The 16315-nt window shown below is 38.5% G+C and overlaps 2 protein-coding genes across 5 annotated transcripts in view; one reads left to right on the top strand and one right to left on the bottom strand.

Annotated features, from left to right (window-relative positions):
- LOC114353525 (Down syndrome cell adhesion molecule-like protein Dscam2) overlaps positions 1–3020 on the bottom strand; it is a 72093-nt gene extending 69073 nt beyond the window's left edge. The window contains exon 1 of the mRNA XM_028305561.1: positions 3005–3020. Coding sequence (XP_028161362.1) covers positions 3005–3020 — 16 coding nt within the window. The remainder of the gene's footprint in view (positions 1–3004) is intronic.
- Positions 3021–11224: 8204 nt separating this feature from the next.
- Positions 11225–13999, top strand: LOC114353528 (C-type mannose receptor 2). 4 transcript variants are annotated; one of them, XM_028305564.1, is made up of 6 exons: positions 11225–11325; positions 11637–11753; positions 12043–12174; positions 12290–12475; positions 13202–13459; positions 13666–13998. In XM_028305564.1, exons 1-6 carry the CDS (start codon positions 11271–11273, stop codon positions 13875–13877), a joined length of 960 nt encoding a protein of 319 aa, XP_028161365.1. In that variant the 5' UTR covers positions 11225–11270; the 3' UTR covers positions 13878–13998. The 4 variants fall into 4 exon arrangements, with proteins under 4 accessions (XP_028161365.1, XP_028161364.1, XP_028161367.1 ...); XM_028305563.1 differs by having other exon boundaries at positions 12278–12475; positions 13666–13994; XM_028305566.1 differs by lacking the exon at positions 11637–11753 and having other exon boundaries at positions 11236–11325; positions 13666–13999.
- Positions 14000–16315: the final 2316 nt, after the last annotated feature.

Genomic DNA, 16315 nt, shown 5'->3' with positions numbered 1-16315 from the left:
CAAAAACAAACGGTACATCAATCACAAGATTAAACCAAAAAACTTTTTAGCACAATAATAAGCGTCAAGCTTTCAAGAAAACACCTTGCTGAAAAATATTGCGATTAACTGTTCCGTCTCACAATTCCTTTGCGTGGAATTGGAGTAAAAAGCAAAAGGATCGACCGAAAAAACACCTTTTAGGGCACGTTGTTGAAATATCGGGCCGCAGCCGCACAGTCACGAGATAACCGCCATCTTTGTCTTTATGTCAATGGCAATTTTGTTGTACGTATCCCGTTTGGTAGGTATAGTGAGTTTTCTGCTAGTACTTTTTTCATTTTAGCGTTTTACAAGCCTTCCTGTTTAATCACTCTATCTATTAAAAAACCTCATCAAAATCCTTTGCGTAATTTTACAGATTTAAGCCTTGTCTGTCTGACCCTACGTCTGGGTCAGACAGACAAGAAAGCGACTTTATTTTATAAATGTAGTGATAGTAATATCTTCATTTATTATTTGACTCTAACTAGGCAATCACACCTATCGTAAGGTGTCGTACGGCATACATCGTAAGGCATACATTTTGTGGTACACCAGCTGTAGAATTAGATTGGCTGTTTTTGTCAGTGTGTGACGTAGACGATGAAGGCCGAAACTTGCTTAAGTGCTTATTGGTACAAAAAGGTCTCTAATGGAACGGCAGATTGCTTCACGTCAGATTGGACAGGTCTCAAAGGGCGATTACTATGCAGATGGGCCGTTACAGACTGAATGTGAACGCTAAAGTTACACTAAGAAGGATATGTTTCGCAGGTTAGCTGACACGTTTATTTTAGAAATCAATATAATTCAATTAAAAATATCTGTCTGGGACACACAGATTTGGTTTCATCTTATCGCATTGCGCTGCTTGATGAAGGCTGGGCTGATCAAGCTTGCTGATCTGCTTATTCAATGTGACCCAGACTGTTGTTTTTATTTATCTAGTGCAGATGATGTAATTAATATCGTACCTATCTACTTATTAAAAGGATGTATGGAATGCACTTTAGGTTTTGACGTGTTAAACAGACCAATAAAATTAAGGTTGTCAATTTTTAAAGAAGTCTTTTATGCGGTTTTTAGCTGCGTCCGAGTATTCTTATACCAAAATCCCGCCATAAACTCCTTTGGATTAGGCGTCCGACCGTGATGGGAATTCGCGAAGTGTGGGGAATTATCGCTAACCCGATTGGGACTCACCTGTAAATCAGTTTCCGAATTTAGGACCCTCTGATTAATTTAAGATATTTTCCGCCCGGTCGCTCCAGAATTTTCAGCTTGTTACTTATTAGAGGTTTGGCGTTAGCAGAATTCTTTATTGCTGTGGAACGTGATTATTATATAAACTATGTAGTAAGAAATTGTCATTACTTATCTAAGTACTGATAATTGAAAAGTATTGTATTCCTAGTTTAGCATTAAAAATGTGTCATATTATACGTGTACTTCGGTTCCAATTTGGTATTATGATCTGATTCGAATGTAGGCCATTACGAGAGCATGTGCGTCTGGCATAAATTGCGCCGGGACGTTGTGTCCGCCGCAGACGGCTGCGGGACACCGCATGCAGGCCGTGTGGGTTGAATCATTTCCAAATTATGGGACAATGTGCCACTTAGCAGTTATTGTTGCAGCATTAATTCATATCAAACAAGCTTTTCAGCTGCGGTTACTGCAAACATTTCCTTGCGGTGTATTTTACTGACCACTTTATTGGGTTACCAAAAAATCACTTTTATTGTTATGTATAGGATAGATAATTTTACAGACTTTTCAATATTTTTCATGCTAGCTATTTGGTAGATATTGATTTGGAGTGACAAAAAACACCGACACATGAAGACACGAACACCAGTGCTAGCTATTGGGTTCTATTGCATACAGCGAAATACTACAATTGTATGATGAATGATGATGAATATACCATAATCAAACAGCATATGATTATGGTATATTATTATGACAGTTGCATATGCGGCGTCCGACAGAATGCGGCGGACAAATTAATAATACTACCGCCGGATTTACGATGAACGCACACTATTCTACGCGTTTGTTGGTAATATTGTTGGAAATTCTGGCCAACGCTTGGTTGTGCTCATTTTCAATCAAGCGATTCATGTTTTTAATAAGTAGCTGCTTAACAACATAATATATGTAAATATTATGCATTATCCCTGAAATAAACACTTATGATACTACTACTACTGATGACTTTAGCTAAAAAAAAAACAATACAAATAATCCCGAATTCCCGATAACTCCTCAAGCTAGCTGAATATGTTGTGATACAAGTTTCCTCTCCGCTCAACTTCGGTGGAAATGGATCGAGCGGAGAGGATCGGAGAGCAGATTTTTCTATAGAATTTGACAGCATCACTGGCGCGCGGCGGTCACGCTGTGAGGAGCGGAGAGGTGTTGGGCGGATTCGAGGAGGGCGGGCGGCCTGGAGTGTCTCGTTCCCCGGTGCCTTCTGCCCGCGCCTTGCACACCCGAAAACATCATAAAATTCGTAGACAGCAATAGACCGACAGCTGATAGCTACGCATAGTTCACATCCCTCCTCCTTTCCGTTCCGCTTTGGTGGAAATAACCTGACAGCTTCGGCGTCCACTCCGTCCGTCCCTTCTCGTCTCCGCTTTGGTGGTAACCGGGCCTAACTGCGCCATGAAACAAAGCAACACTCACCAGCTTCGAGCCTCATGTCACGCGACAGGATGGCGCCGACGGGGCTGGCGGCGCGGCAGCGGTACACGGCGGCGTGCACGTCTCCACGGTACTGCGCCGCCGGGAACGCGCCCAGCCATAGCGCGCCCAGCATTGCGCGCTCAGCCATAGCGTACCCGGCCGTAGTGGGCCCAACCATAGCGCGCCCAGCCATAGCGTACCCAGCCATAGTGGGCCCAGCCATAGCGCGCCCAGCCATTGCGCACCCACCCATAGTGAGCTGAACTGCGCCATGAAACAAAGCAACACTCACCAGCTTCGAGCCTCATGTCGCGGGACAGGATGGCGCCGACGGGGCTGGCGGCGCGGCAGCGGTAGACGGCCGCGTGCACGTCGCCGCGGTACTGCGCCGCAGGGAACGCGCCCAGCCACAGCGTGCCGTTCGGCAGCGCCGCTCTGCAACAACGGGATCGCAATTAAAATACATAAATTCGGGTCTCAGCCCAACTTGTGATTGTTGTAATGGAATGGGTAAGTTTAAAAAAAGGATTACGTTAGTAAGGGCCTAGCTTGCCGGATCGCGCAGCTATACACCAGGGCTCGGTGGATTCTATCCCGCCGAGGTATATCGAAAAAGGAAAGAAAAACAGATGACAGGAGTTGGTCAGGTATTTGAATACATGTAGGTAGATACACTATTACGACTCTACTTAGTTTGGATCTGAATGATTAGTGTGATATTAAAAAAACTTTTTCATTTAAACATAACAGGCCTTGAATCCACCAACAAGGTAGATCGGTGATCTCACAAAGGTAGTAAGAAGGCGCTGGATGCAGGCAGCTACCAACAGGTTATGGAAATCATAGGAGGTCCAGGCCATGTTGGCGCCTATGTTTCAATAGTAGAAACTAACAACGACTTCTGGCTAAAGGGACAATCGCAACATTTCTACCAAAATCCAATAGATGGAACTACGAGAAGTAATCGTTTCAGGATGCAAGACGTGGGTTCGATTAATGAGCGAAAAATTTCTTCAAAATCACCATAACAATAAGTAAGACCACATTACAAGCGCTCTAACAATCAGAACATTTATCTGCCCTAAATCCAATAAAGCCTGCTCAGAGTTGAACGCGTCCATTACTGGGATAGCTGTTATCATTCTAAAATCGACCAATATTAATGATATGAATCCACCAGTCCGACTCCCATTCAGAACGATGTTTTTCTCCGCCATTTTTTACCCCACCAAAAATCGCTCGTTAATCTTATTCAAACGAAATTCTATTAAAACGATTCCACATTCAAAAATGGCACGAATTGAATAGAAATAAAGGCTAAGGATTTGCTTTGATTAATCGAGGATACTGTCTTTTGTGACTGTTACTGAAGAAAATCATTTGAATAGACGTAATCGCTCGACTGCTAAGTACAAAGATATCATGGAAATAGATTTATTTTTGGCGGTTTGATACTTTCAAAAGGAAGCAAACCATAATAAATCAAAACATAGGTATTTATTTACCATTAATAACATTATGATTTTAGCTCGTATAATGTATCATGTTAACGTTTTATCGGTTAACTAGCGGCCGCCCGCGACTTCGTACGCGTGGATCCCGTTTTACCCCCTTCATCTATCTTACGCGGTTTAGATTTTTTCATACAAATGTTTTTTCCCGCTAACTCCCGTTCCCGTGGGAATTTTGCAATATCCTGTTGTAACTAAGCTTTAAGTTTACTAAGGTACCTGCATGCCAAATTTCAAGCGTCTAACTAAAGCAGTTTAGATTTTTCATACAAAAGGATTTTCCCGATAATTCCCGTGCCCGTGGGAATTCCTAAGCATCCTATAACCTGCCCAGGAGTACGAAGAATAATTGTACCAAGTTTCGTTAAAATCCGTCAAGTAGTTTTTGTTTCTATAAGGAACATACAGACAGACAGACAGACAGAAAGACAGACAGACAGACAGACAGACAAAAATTTTACTGATTGCATTTTTGGCATCAGTATCGATCACTAATCACCCCCTGATAGTTATTTTGAAAATATATTTCATGTACAGAATTGACCTCTCTACAGATTTATTATAAGTATAGACGAAATTTTCAAGATTTTATAGTCAACTAAGTAGGTTAGCTCGTGACTTCGTACGCGTGATAAATAGTTTGCGTCCTGTTCTCAAACCTACTGAATAAAGGTATTATTAATGTACTAATAAATCTTTCAATTTCCTATGATATTGTGTGAAAACGTCATATTGTTGCACTATTTGTGGCGCACCTCGCTCACCTTTGTTAGAGGCTTCAATTTCAAACGGAGAACCGCAATAAATAATGCCCATTTATCGCTCATTAGTGACCATTGCGTCGGGCAAACACGGTTGTACAAAAACTGTGCCAATTGACCGATAAACAGCTTGATTAGTGTTTTGCATAGAGTGTTATGAGAACAATAATTCCAATAGAGTATATAATTGTGATTCAATTCAATGAATTGCATAATAATAACAGAGGAAATCGGAATGAGGAAGAACGGATTGATAGCAAAGCATAGGCTTGCGTATTATTTTTATGCTACTTGTATTATAATATAAGCTGTATGTTTTCCTAATAAAGAAAATAAAATAAATTACAACATGTGAAGTTTGATTGAATATAACTATAACTATGCGTGACATTTAAGGTGCTATACTATTCATAAATTGTCTTGTTTGGTTAACAGTCTCGATCCGCCTCAGCTAGCTTACAGATATCCACGCAAGCAACTTTCGCTGTCCAGTGTTTATCTTTGACACAGAACACTGCCAAAAACATTCCGCTGACCATCTCTATTCGTTCTCAATTTTACTGCGACCTACAAATGTTAATATACTCCGCGGACAGTAAAAAGCTGGCAGCGGGTCGCGGGCCAACACATAAAAACTATTTTATAACCCTCTGTCCATCCGTATTTATTACTGCGAAGGGTCAGCCTTATGGTGATGTAATGAATGACTAGTTAACCCTGCGGGTCTGTCCGGTACCGTTAATGATAAACACAAAAACAAAGACACGGTTGCAAAGTAGACCTGTCAGGCAGGAAGTTCATACAGAATGTAGGTACGAGCAATTCGTCTCATTTGCCCGGGTTTTTTCCTTAAAAAATAAAACACATTGTCATACTCGTAATAAGTAAACATTGTACAAATTATTGCAAAACCTACCTACTCGCCAGAATCATTATTTACAGTTAACGTCAGAGTTCACAAGATGTTAAAAAATAAAAAAACCCAGTCTATAATTTGAAAGTTATCAGTGAATTTAACGACCAGTAGCTTGATAAAATCCTAATAGTAGGTAATTGGAAGTCCGCCACAGAACGCTCGTGGGATGACACGCGACGCGAGTCCAGGAAACGCAGGTTCTTTAGCTTGTATAGCACGAAATACCTGTTAAAAGATTGTACCTGTTATTTACGTTATTATTACAAGTTTATCTTACTGGAATATTCATTAATATACATTCGTATATCTCACAGAATCGATGACGCAAAAGATTTGCTTATTTTTATTTTCTTTATATTTTTGTTTGCTTTATGCCTCATATTGGTAAAAGCATTTCCTTTGTATTTTATTGTTGGGTTATATATATCAGCAACTACACTAGCCTTTTGAAATTAGGTACCTAAGTACAGTCTACACACATAAAAATAATGCTGCGAGTCATAGCCGCGTGCACCCACACAATAGAAAATTTATCTCCGGTCATCATGCCTACAACAAAACACAATTATATTCTTAAAAAATTATAAATGTAATAGGCAAGTACCTAATTACCTTTCTTAACAAAACTATGTACGGATGATCACGTCAAGTTAAACACTGTGGTTTCCAATCTTATCTTGGTAAAGTGCTATAAAAATTTTGCAACAAATCAATGATAATGACGAATAAACATTTTCATTTTCATTTTCAAAAACAGTCTGATCTGAATCTGAATCACTCGCAAGAAATTAAATTAAAGAGAGCACCTACTAGTAAAGAGTAAATCCTACCCTACATCGTTCTTCAAATTAGACGGCAGCGCTAATGATATCAATCAAACAGTGGGAGTTGATTGCTGCGTCTCTAATTGCGACACCTTAACGATGCGGCCGCGGTGTCGCTAGTGCTGCGGCTGAAGCCTTCACTTCAAAGGAAGGAAGTCAAAGCCTTACAGATGCTGCCGCGCTTTGACGGAAGCAAACACTCCATAAACTCGGCAGAATCACAAATAGAATTGGAGCATTAAATAGAATAATGACATAATAATACTCGTCGGTTAGAAAATCTTCATTATCTTCAAAAGCACTTGAACCTAGCTTTTACTTCTAGATTAGGGCACTTCATTACCTTTGCTTTAGAGCTTTTAATATTAAGGGAATCTTAACTTTTAGAATAATACTTGTCTGAATACGGAGTTATTACAAATTCGGCCACTACAAGACAATTACGATACCCTATCATATAACAATTCTACATTGTCGTACACTATCGCATCGTCGCAATAATAGTCCCATATTCATCTGTATGAGAGCGGCTTACAAATGTAATCCTTGCAAAAAATAAAGCCCTGTCTTACGTCGCAATCTTACGGCCCTTTGAATAATTCAGGAGGGTATTGAATTATCTGAGTCGCGTCATCATGTTGTGGTGCAGAGATTTTAGACGTAGGTCGGTGAGTACAGTATGATCATTACATGTATTTTGTTCTACAATTAATTGACACAGAACAGAAACAGTTTAGTTTTGTTTGTATTACTATCTTTACAGGAATAAAAATAGACAAGATAACGCAAAATCAACTTTTTATACATTTTTGAGTCCTACACATGTTTTGGTATCTAATATAATCAAAATACCTAATTATTGTGAATTCCAAACGTAGACTCTGTTGACTAGTAATTGCAATGCGTAGATAAACATTTGTTGTTTATTGTTTGCTAAAATCTAACGATTAGCTGTTTTGTCCACGCTGTGGCTCTGATATTTGGAAACGTGATGATTCGTAAGCGAAGGACGGTGATGCATGGCTGTTGTTTTAGGGCGCGGAAGAACTGGCTGGAGACCATCCTAAGAGATTAGATTAGCGATTGACAAGGTGTTTCAAAATGTACGCAACCTTTTTTCATTGATTAATAGGCTTTTTAAATCAGAGACGATATTACTCTTAATTATTGCTGGTTATTATGAGTAACAAAAACGATTAGTATAAATCTGTTGACTTCTAAAGTGTTGTTCTTTGTTACCCTTTTTGGGGAAGATAAAAATAATATATTGGAAATCTCCATCCTGTTTATTAATCATGACTTTTCTATAAAATTGCATTAAAATTATATTCAAGTACCGTATACGAATGGTCGTGTCTATACCCGAATGTTTTAGAGCTGGGCCCATAAATTCATCAGGCATCAGCCGACGGTCGACGGAGCCGGGTCAACGAGGGCCTGCAATTCAAACTAGCCCGCACTGTGACCCGCAAACATTTGCGAAGGCTGCCCTTGTGCGCTCGCCCTCGCCGGTCTCTAGTCAAGTGGATTGTTGATTACATTTTAAGGCGTGAGTAATTGACTCGCCTAATGTAGACGTGCTTGCACAAAACAATTTCGATTAGCCGGTTTTATTTTCGACTAGAAATATTATTTGTGCTAGGCAAAAATGACAGCCAAAAGAGGTCTAGGCAAACTAGTCGAATTTTTTTTTATCCCACCACACTTTGCCACTACTACAACTCCTGTATATTCAGGATCTACCTACAGCTTGACCTCTAATGTAACCCAACCTTTTTTTGTATAGCCTCTTTTCGTAAATGATGCGTGACGATTAGCTAGTTATGGACAGATATTAGCCATTTCTCAATTTAATTTGCGACCTTATTATGCGCACCGATTTATTAAAAAAAAACTCATATAACTCATTTTTGCAAATAGGCTTTTAAAAAGCACTTTTACACGTCCCAGTATTACTTACCACTGCTTCGGGACAATAAATGGGCCAGTGCTGAGAAGAAGCAGCGCAAGAAACTCAATCACTATTTTAAATATTGTAAATAATGATTTATAGAAATAAAACATTCTGTCGATATGAACACCGCACCTTAATGTGGCACAAGGAGGATCTGTGAGCGCGGCCACGTTCAGACGTTTGTGTGCATGTCCTTTAATTTAACTTTTATTCGTGCGCTCTCCAGGGCCTTAATTTCAGTTGGAAAATTTGTTCTTGCATGAAATAGGTGCGGGTTGCTTTGTTATTTACTTTCAGCCAACTACAGGGAATATGGGATGTTTTTTGTGGATTACTGTGGGCACAAAGGACAAAGGGAATTCGCTAAATGCTCGTGAATGGAAATTAATGGTGGTTTGGAATAGTACCAGTCTCAAGTGGTCAGTACAAGGCGCAACGTTGATGTTTCGACATTAATAAATGCAGATTGTACGTAACTATGATTGAATGTGTTGTTTGAAGAAAAATTAATTAATGTTTACTATTAAATACCGTTTTTGCATGTCAATATGATGGCATTCAATATACATACAAGCTATAAAGTATACCTAGTATGTATTTGGTGGTCATAGTGTGTTGAGTTAAAACTATACAAACAAAATATAGGTAGATAACATAAACACTACTACTAGTAAACACTTGGCGCATGGTTGCTCAGCATAAAACGTTTGCAATCAACGCGCAGAACACTAAATTGGTTCGCATAGGAATAGTCTCATTCTTGTTACCGAAGAACTTGGTTGATTTTAATAATTATAATTTGAATTACAAATCTACCACTTTGAGTATTGTAATATGAACAAAGTAATTATGATTATTTTAAGGAATCTGTAATCATTCATATTTTGTTCATTTTACTGATTGAAATGTTGATAGTCTTCTGAACGTTTCTTACTTTTTTCAAATTCAAATTAAAATATTTATTTGCACAATTTTGGTTAGAACAATGGTCTTAAAACTAGTATATGAATAAAGGGCCATTTGCGGTATTTAGTCAGCGATATATATTTAAATAATTTCTACATGATTTAATTAATAATACACGTCACTTGTCGCATGCAAGCGTATTGTCACAGAATAAGTAATTGGTATTTGTACAACTGACGACGCGACCGCTACAGACCTTTGCTACGCACATTTGGCTACGATAGGCTACGACTGCTACAGTAATGGCTACGGTTGGATCTCTTTCCGTGTCTACGGCTACGACCACACACTGCTACGAATCGTAGTCCGTGGTCGTAGTACCGTAAAAAAATAAAAATTCAAACATTTATTTGCATTATTTTGGGTAAACAAACGGTCTTAAAACTAGTATGAATAGAGCGCCAAAATGTGCCATTAATTAGTCGGCGTACAAATATATATAAATAATTAACTTATACATAGTATCTACTCGGTCTAATTTAATAGCTGGTATTCAGTAAGGGGTGAAATTTAGAGGAAAGATCCTAGGAATATAGTATTACCTTTTGATACTTATTAACAAAATGATTGAAGTTTCTAATGAGTCTCTTCCTACTTCAAATCTTTGGTATTTTCTTCATTTTCTTAGTCTTGAAGAATATTGGATAATTTCGGTAAACTTTCATTATTCAAATTCAAGAATTTTAATCTCGTGATTCGAATTCATACGATGAAAGTCTCAAAGATAAACGTAATAAGATAAAGTGAACGATAAATTTGGTCAAGTTTGGTACTCAAAGTAAGTAAAAAAAAGTTCAAACAACCTTTGAAACGAGATTGGACAAAGGACCAGTTTTAACTCATACATACATAAAATTAGGATATCATACCTCACGGTTGATATAAAAATATTCTTGAATCTTTAATTTTTCCAGTTGAAGTAACGATAACGCATTTTTGTATGTTTAGAGTGTATACGANCGATAAATTGTGGTTTTGGATGGGGCTTCATTACCAAATGCAGAAATCATCCGGTCAACACACTGTTTTTGTGTTAAACCACTTCAAAAGTCATAATAAATCATCGCTCTTGAATTTTCTCGAGTCAATCCATTTTCTCAACGACTAAACAAGTTTGACAAGACCTTGTGATACGACCGAGAATCTTTTTTTAAATAAATAAATGGTATACGATTTTAAAAACCCTGGAGTTTGCAATTAAATAGATTTTAATATGACAGGAACAGTGGAAATATTCCATTCCCGATACTTTTAGTGCAGCCCTCGTATTCACACTCGGATGTATCACGCCCGTATTCACAAACGATGCTTGCTTAGTGAAGCAGCAAATCGAACGCACAGCGTTGAATAGAGCTCTGATTCCTACGACTTCAAACTGTAATTATCTTTAATGCTATTATGATTTAAATAAGAAATCAAGTTTATGACGTCAACAATAATATTGTAACAACGTCAACAACAATATTCAAAAATACCCAACCGTTAGTAGGTACTCGCAACTGGTAATTAAAATTAATTAAACAATTCCCAGTACTTGATAACATTATGAACCCAAAGTGATAGACCTTCTTTAGCATTTATTCAATTAGTATAGACTGTCAGTCCTATTTGAACCAAGGAGTGATCATGTGTGGGAATTATTATTATTTAGTTTTATATTTAGTCTACATTTCTATTGCAAGTAAGTTTTTTCATGTAAAATTTAAAAAAAATCATAGTAAAATATCTTACGAATGTTAATCATAATCCCCAAAAGGTGACATTAAAATTCCTGATATCCAGTTTTACCCGGAAATCCCCCATGTATGTTCAGCGATTTTGTTAGTAATAGTTTTCGAGCTACGATTTTTTTTCTAAATAAAAATTTACATGGGGTATTTCCGGGTACATCCGGGTCATCCTGTATATTACGAATATTAATAATAATAATCACGATGAAATCTCGGTCTCGGTGCGCAACTGTTTTTGAAATCAAACTTTTGTTTTTGAAAGGGACAAATGGCATATTCCGTTACGACTACTCGTACAGTAAAGAGGCAGGGGGATGGCTGAAGCTGCACCAGGCACCAGTGACGTTTACTGAGGCATTCCTTCGCTGCGACCTAGAAGGTTAAATACGACACATTATGTACAACAATGATATATTCAAAGTTTTCTAATTTGGTACAAATTGATCAATTTGACGAAAAACTTTCTTGCGTTTAGGTTAAAAACAAAGCTTAACCTAAATTGCAAATTCTATTAACGCTTTTATTTAATTCACTGCATTCGATTCTATTCGCCACTGGTCCACTTTGATTGTTCATGTTCACTACAGATATTAATTAGAATATATTCAAAAATGGGCAATACTGAGTCATAATCCTATCTATGATTAATGTTGAAGACTAATCTACAGGTGCAGTTCTGGCATCGCCGCTGAATGCAAATCTCCAAACAGCTATAGCAAGGCTGACGGCGGGAGTTAGCTGTCCTATCTTTACGGGAATCCATGCCACAATTTCCAAAGGGGACTTCACGTCTATCGAAGGTATTTTTGAACTGGATGTAAAAAGCCATTCCATATCATTTACAGCGGTGGAAGTGCTTGTAATGTTTTATACTTTTTAGAACGTGATAATTATTATAATCAGGTATCCCGTTAGCAAAGATCCCCGTGCAATGGGCCATGGACGAACCTGACAACTTCCAGAACCAGGAAGACTGCACGATCATGCTGCACAACGGGACACTGGCTGACGTGCGGTGTAACGACACGTACCCTTACGTGTGCTACAAGAAGAAAACCAACAACCCCGTGATGAATACAAACTGCGGCACTATCGACCCTGGTAATTAACTGCATTTACAGACAAATAAAACAACACGATAAGCTACCATAACTGAAACATCTACATAATATACAGCACGATAATATTATATTATGATAACATTGATCGATTTATTGGAGATTTTCTATAATGGCCACTTTAGTAATGTAGAATCATTTATTTGTTATTTTCAAGCCTGTGATAGCTACTCAAGAACTTTTCTGCCTCAGCGGCCATCAGTTCTACAAGCTATGTGCCACGCCTACTGGCATTTGATTTTAGTAATTCTGCAGCCTATGTCGGTCATTTTGATCTTCTCATTTTTGAGTCGATCATGCAAGGAAACTCCGAGCATAGCACGCTCCATTGCCTTTTGGGTGACCTTGATCCTTCTTATAAGGCCAATAGTAAGCGACCCGTCTCCACTCTCCAGTACCCACTGAAAGACGTGACAATTAATTCGGACGTGAAAAGAAGGTAAAGCCTGGTCCGTGAGCACGTAGAATTTTGTCCAATGACCCCAAGCTACCCATTCTTATCGCTCGCGCCTAATTATGTTGCTGTCGCGCTCGCACACTCACTGCGGGCGCCCGTCGCACAGTCGCGACAGCAATATAATTACGCGCGAGCGATAAGGATGGGTAGCTTGGGGTCATTGGACAAAATTCTACGTGCTCACGGACCAGGCTTTAGTGTAGGTGAAGACATTTCAATATCTCAATAATCTTTTATCTGTTCCGATTGTAGCTTATACATTTGAACAAAGCACTGGTAGCTGCTACAAGTTCCACCGCCTGGGGAGGAGCTGGAGGCGCGCGCAGATGACCTGCCTCGCGGAGGGCGGGTACCTGGCCATCCCCAACAGCGACCAGGAAGCCACAATCCTCAAAAACCTCATTGCCCAAAATCCAGCCAACACTATAATCGTAACGTCGAACTTTAGGGACGTTGTTTCAATTGGATTTCTTGATTGGGATCAAAAGGGCACTTGGTACACAGTTAATGGTAAGTTGTGATATAGTGATTTCTTATCTTAAACGGAAGAAAGTTTCGTTATAAAGACAACTTGGTGACAGATGAAAGTAAAACTTATTAAGTTTTACTATAGATACTAAAGAGTTTCTTCAGTGTGTGGTTCGCATGAGTGTAGTTTTTTGGTTACCTGGATTTACTTGTACTTCATTGGGTATAGCTGATTATGATACTTCCAGGTCAGAGTATTCAAGCGGCAGGGTACGCGAGCTGGGCGAACGGCCAGCCTGACAACACCAAGTCAATCGACAACGGCTCCTACTGCGGCGCCATGTTCCGCAGCGGCCTGCTCGACGACGTCTGGTGCGAGTCTGTCCCGTTCGCTTTCATATGCGAGAAGGCCCCCGACAACAGTCTCGTGCCCGATGACGAAGAATATGAAAAACAATAAAATACATCGACCGCCTGGCTTAGTTTTTTATGAACCCTACTACAACGCCAGCCAAGATTGCTTCAATAACCGCTATACTTAGGTACTTGCGGGACAAGGTTTTTCGTATATTCTTAAGTAGGTTTCTACACAGTTACGTAGTTACAGTTGCTCTAAATTATTTATTATTGCTATTTTATCTTTTATAAGAGTTTTAGCTTATTAACATTCAGGGACTGGGTAGTCAATGCGAAAAAACGCTCAACGGTTGGAATGTGCAGGTGTCAAAATGTCCATACGGACCGGTTGTTAGTGTGGCAGAAAGTATGAACGTCAAAAAATCCCCGTGCCAAAATGTACATTGCTACCATGGTTACAATGGTTTAGTGACAAATGGTACACATCACAAAATACAAGTACAACAAAAGGTGTGATAGATAAAATGATCAACTGATATACAGTGTGAGTCACGTTAAAGTGTACATATGAAAATAGATGAAACTAGACCTATTTTTATCGACAAAAAAGTGGTCAAAAATTTTTTAAGATTTTTTCTTTATTTTTTATAGATTTTTTTTTCTTTCAAGTACTTATTGTAAAGAAAACGTAATAACTTTTAAACTAAGAGGTATATCCTGATAAAATAAAAACAGTAATAATGCTAAATAACAGACGATACTAAAAAAATACATAAAATAGTCAGAAAATGCCAACAAATAATAAAAAATGATACTTTTTGAAAAAAATCTGCTTAAAAATTCGTGTTTTTTTGGTTATTTGATAAATTTCTCCAAAAAATGCCCCTATAAAAGGTGGTTTTTATTACTTTGAATTATTCTATATCGTATTATCTTTGTAAAACCAAAAATCGCATGTCTCTATCCCTATCACAACATTTGCTATGATCGTTTGAACTAAGCCTCTCCGGGNGGGGCAAACTGCAAACGATTCCTGTCTCCCCATTGAGATATTAAATTCAAGCATGTATCCGCTAGATTTTCAAGCTTTGATCTAGTGTCAGCCTCTATTAAAAGGAGACCGTCATCAGCGTACCCGGTTAACGAACAGCCTTCGGGTAATGGTAATGCTAGAAAATCATCGAAACCCAAATTCCAAAGGTAGGGCCCTAGGACCGATCCTTGGGGACAGCCGCGCGTGAGCACCTTTGATTCAGCATGATGGCCGAGTTTTAATTTAGTTGTACCGTTACAAAAGTACGAGTGCAGTAGTGAATATATATTACTATAGCATCCACGAACTTTCAGTTTTAAGAGCAGGATCGGCCACCAAGCATTGTCGAAGGCACCTGAAATATCGAGGAATATTCCTACAACGTACTTTGCCACCGAGGACGTCACTTTTTGTCTAACAGATATTACTGCATCTGCAGTAGACTTCCCGGCGGTGAAGCCAAACTGCTGCTCGTGAAAAATTGGACCACCCGGTAGCAAACGCGGCACTACTAATCGCTCTAACAGTTTACCTAATGAGGGAAGTAATGTAATAGGTCGGTACGATTTAGGATCTTCGGGCGGTTTGTCACCTCCCTTTGGTATAATTTTAATAAATCCGCGACGCCATATACTCGGAAACACGCCCTCCGAGATACAACGAGTGAAAACATTAAGAATATCCAATCCGGTCTCAATGTACTGCTTACCTTAAGTGGTAACATCAAGGTAATTATTAGTTAACTAAAAAGCAAGAAATAAGTAAAATTTTATAAAAAAAAACGACTCCAAAAAACCTACACTAAAAAGCAGAAAAATAATTACTAATTACCTACTTATTTATTAGGACGAATTAATCTTTATGTAGGTATACCATGATTGATACTTTTGGAGTCGGTGCAGGCAAACTTTACATGTTTCATAATCTTGGCACCGACTCCAGAAGTATCAATCATGGTATACCTACATAAAGATTAATTCGTCCTAATAAATAAGTAGGTAATTAGTAATTATTTTTCTACTTTTTAGTGTAGGTTTTGATCCCAGACAAACTACACTTCTGGACACATCTACTGGCCCACCTTGTATTTTCATTTTCATTTGGTCCCAGCTAAAATTTTATATTAGGTCGAGCAAAAAGTTTTGATGCAGTTTTGAACCTGGTACATCCACAATTTCATTCAATAGTCTTTTTTTTTAATTTCGAACACAGAGTATAAAGAAACAAAAGACAATTTGGAGCCTGTTTGTTGATATCAAACAATCGAATACTAAGAAAACTTGGTTTTATTGGTTTACTTGGATTTAATTCTTGAAAAAGTGATTGATATCTTTGGTTTTGCAACAAAAATTACTGATTCTTAACATTAAGGTGAGGTTATTCTATCAATAAATAATCTATGGATACTTCACCTGAAGTCGCCGCCCAAGCTGTGGCACTTATTCAGGCCGGACACAGCTAAAGAAACGTGAGTGCTCAACTTAATTTAAGTCGATCTGCGGTCCGAA

This window comes from Ostrinia furnacalis, unplaced genomic scaffold (assembly GCF_004193835.3).
Source record: "Ostrinia furnacalis isolate ACB-3 unplaced genomic scaffold, ASM419383v2 OfSCF1733, whole genome shotgun sequence".
NCBI classification, from domain to species: Eukaryota; Metazoa; Arthropoda; class Insecta; order Lepidoptera; family Crambidae; genus Ostrinia; species Ostrinia furnacalis.
The sequence above is the reverse complement of the archived record's forward strand: the minus strand, read 5'-3'. Positions and strand labels throughout refer to the sequence as shown.

Coding starts and splice junctions, on each gene's coding strand:
- LOC114353528 (XM_028305563.1), top strand. CDS start 11,271: ATGTGTGGGAATTATTATTATTTAGTTTTATATTTAGTCTACATTTCT. Junction 11,326..11,636: donor AGTCTACATTTCTATTGCAA/GTAAGTTTTTTC, acceptor TGTTTTTGAAAG/GGACAAATGGCATATTCCGT. Junction 13,460..13,665: donor CACTTGGTACACAGTTAATG/GTAAGTTGTGAT, acceptor TGATACTTCCAG/GTCAGAGTATTCAAGCGGCA.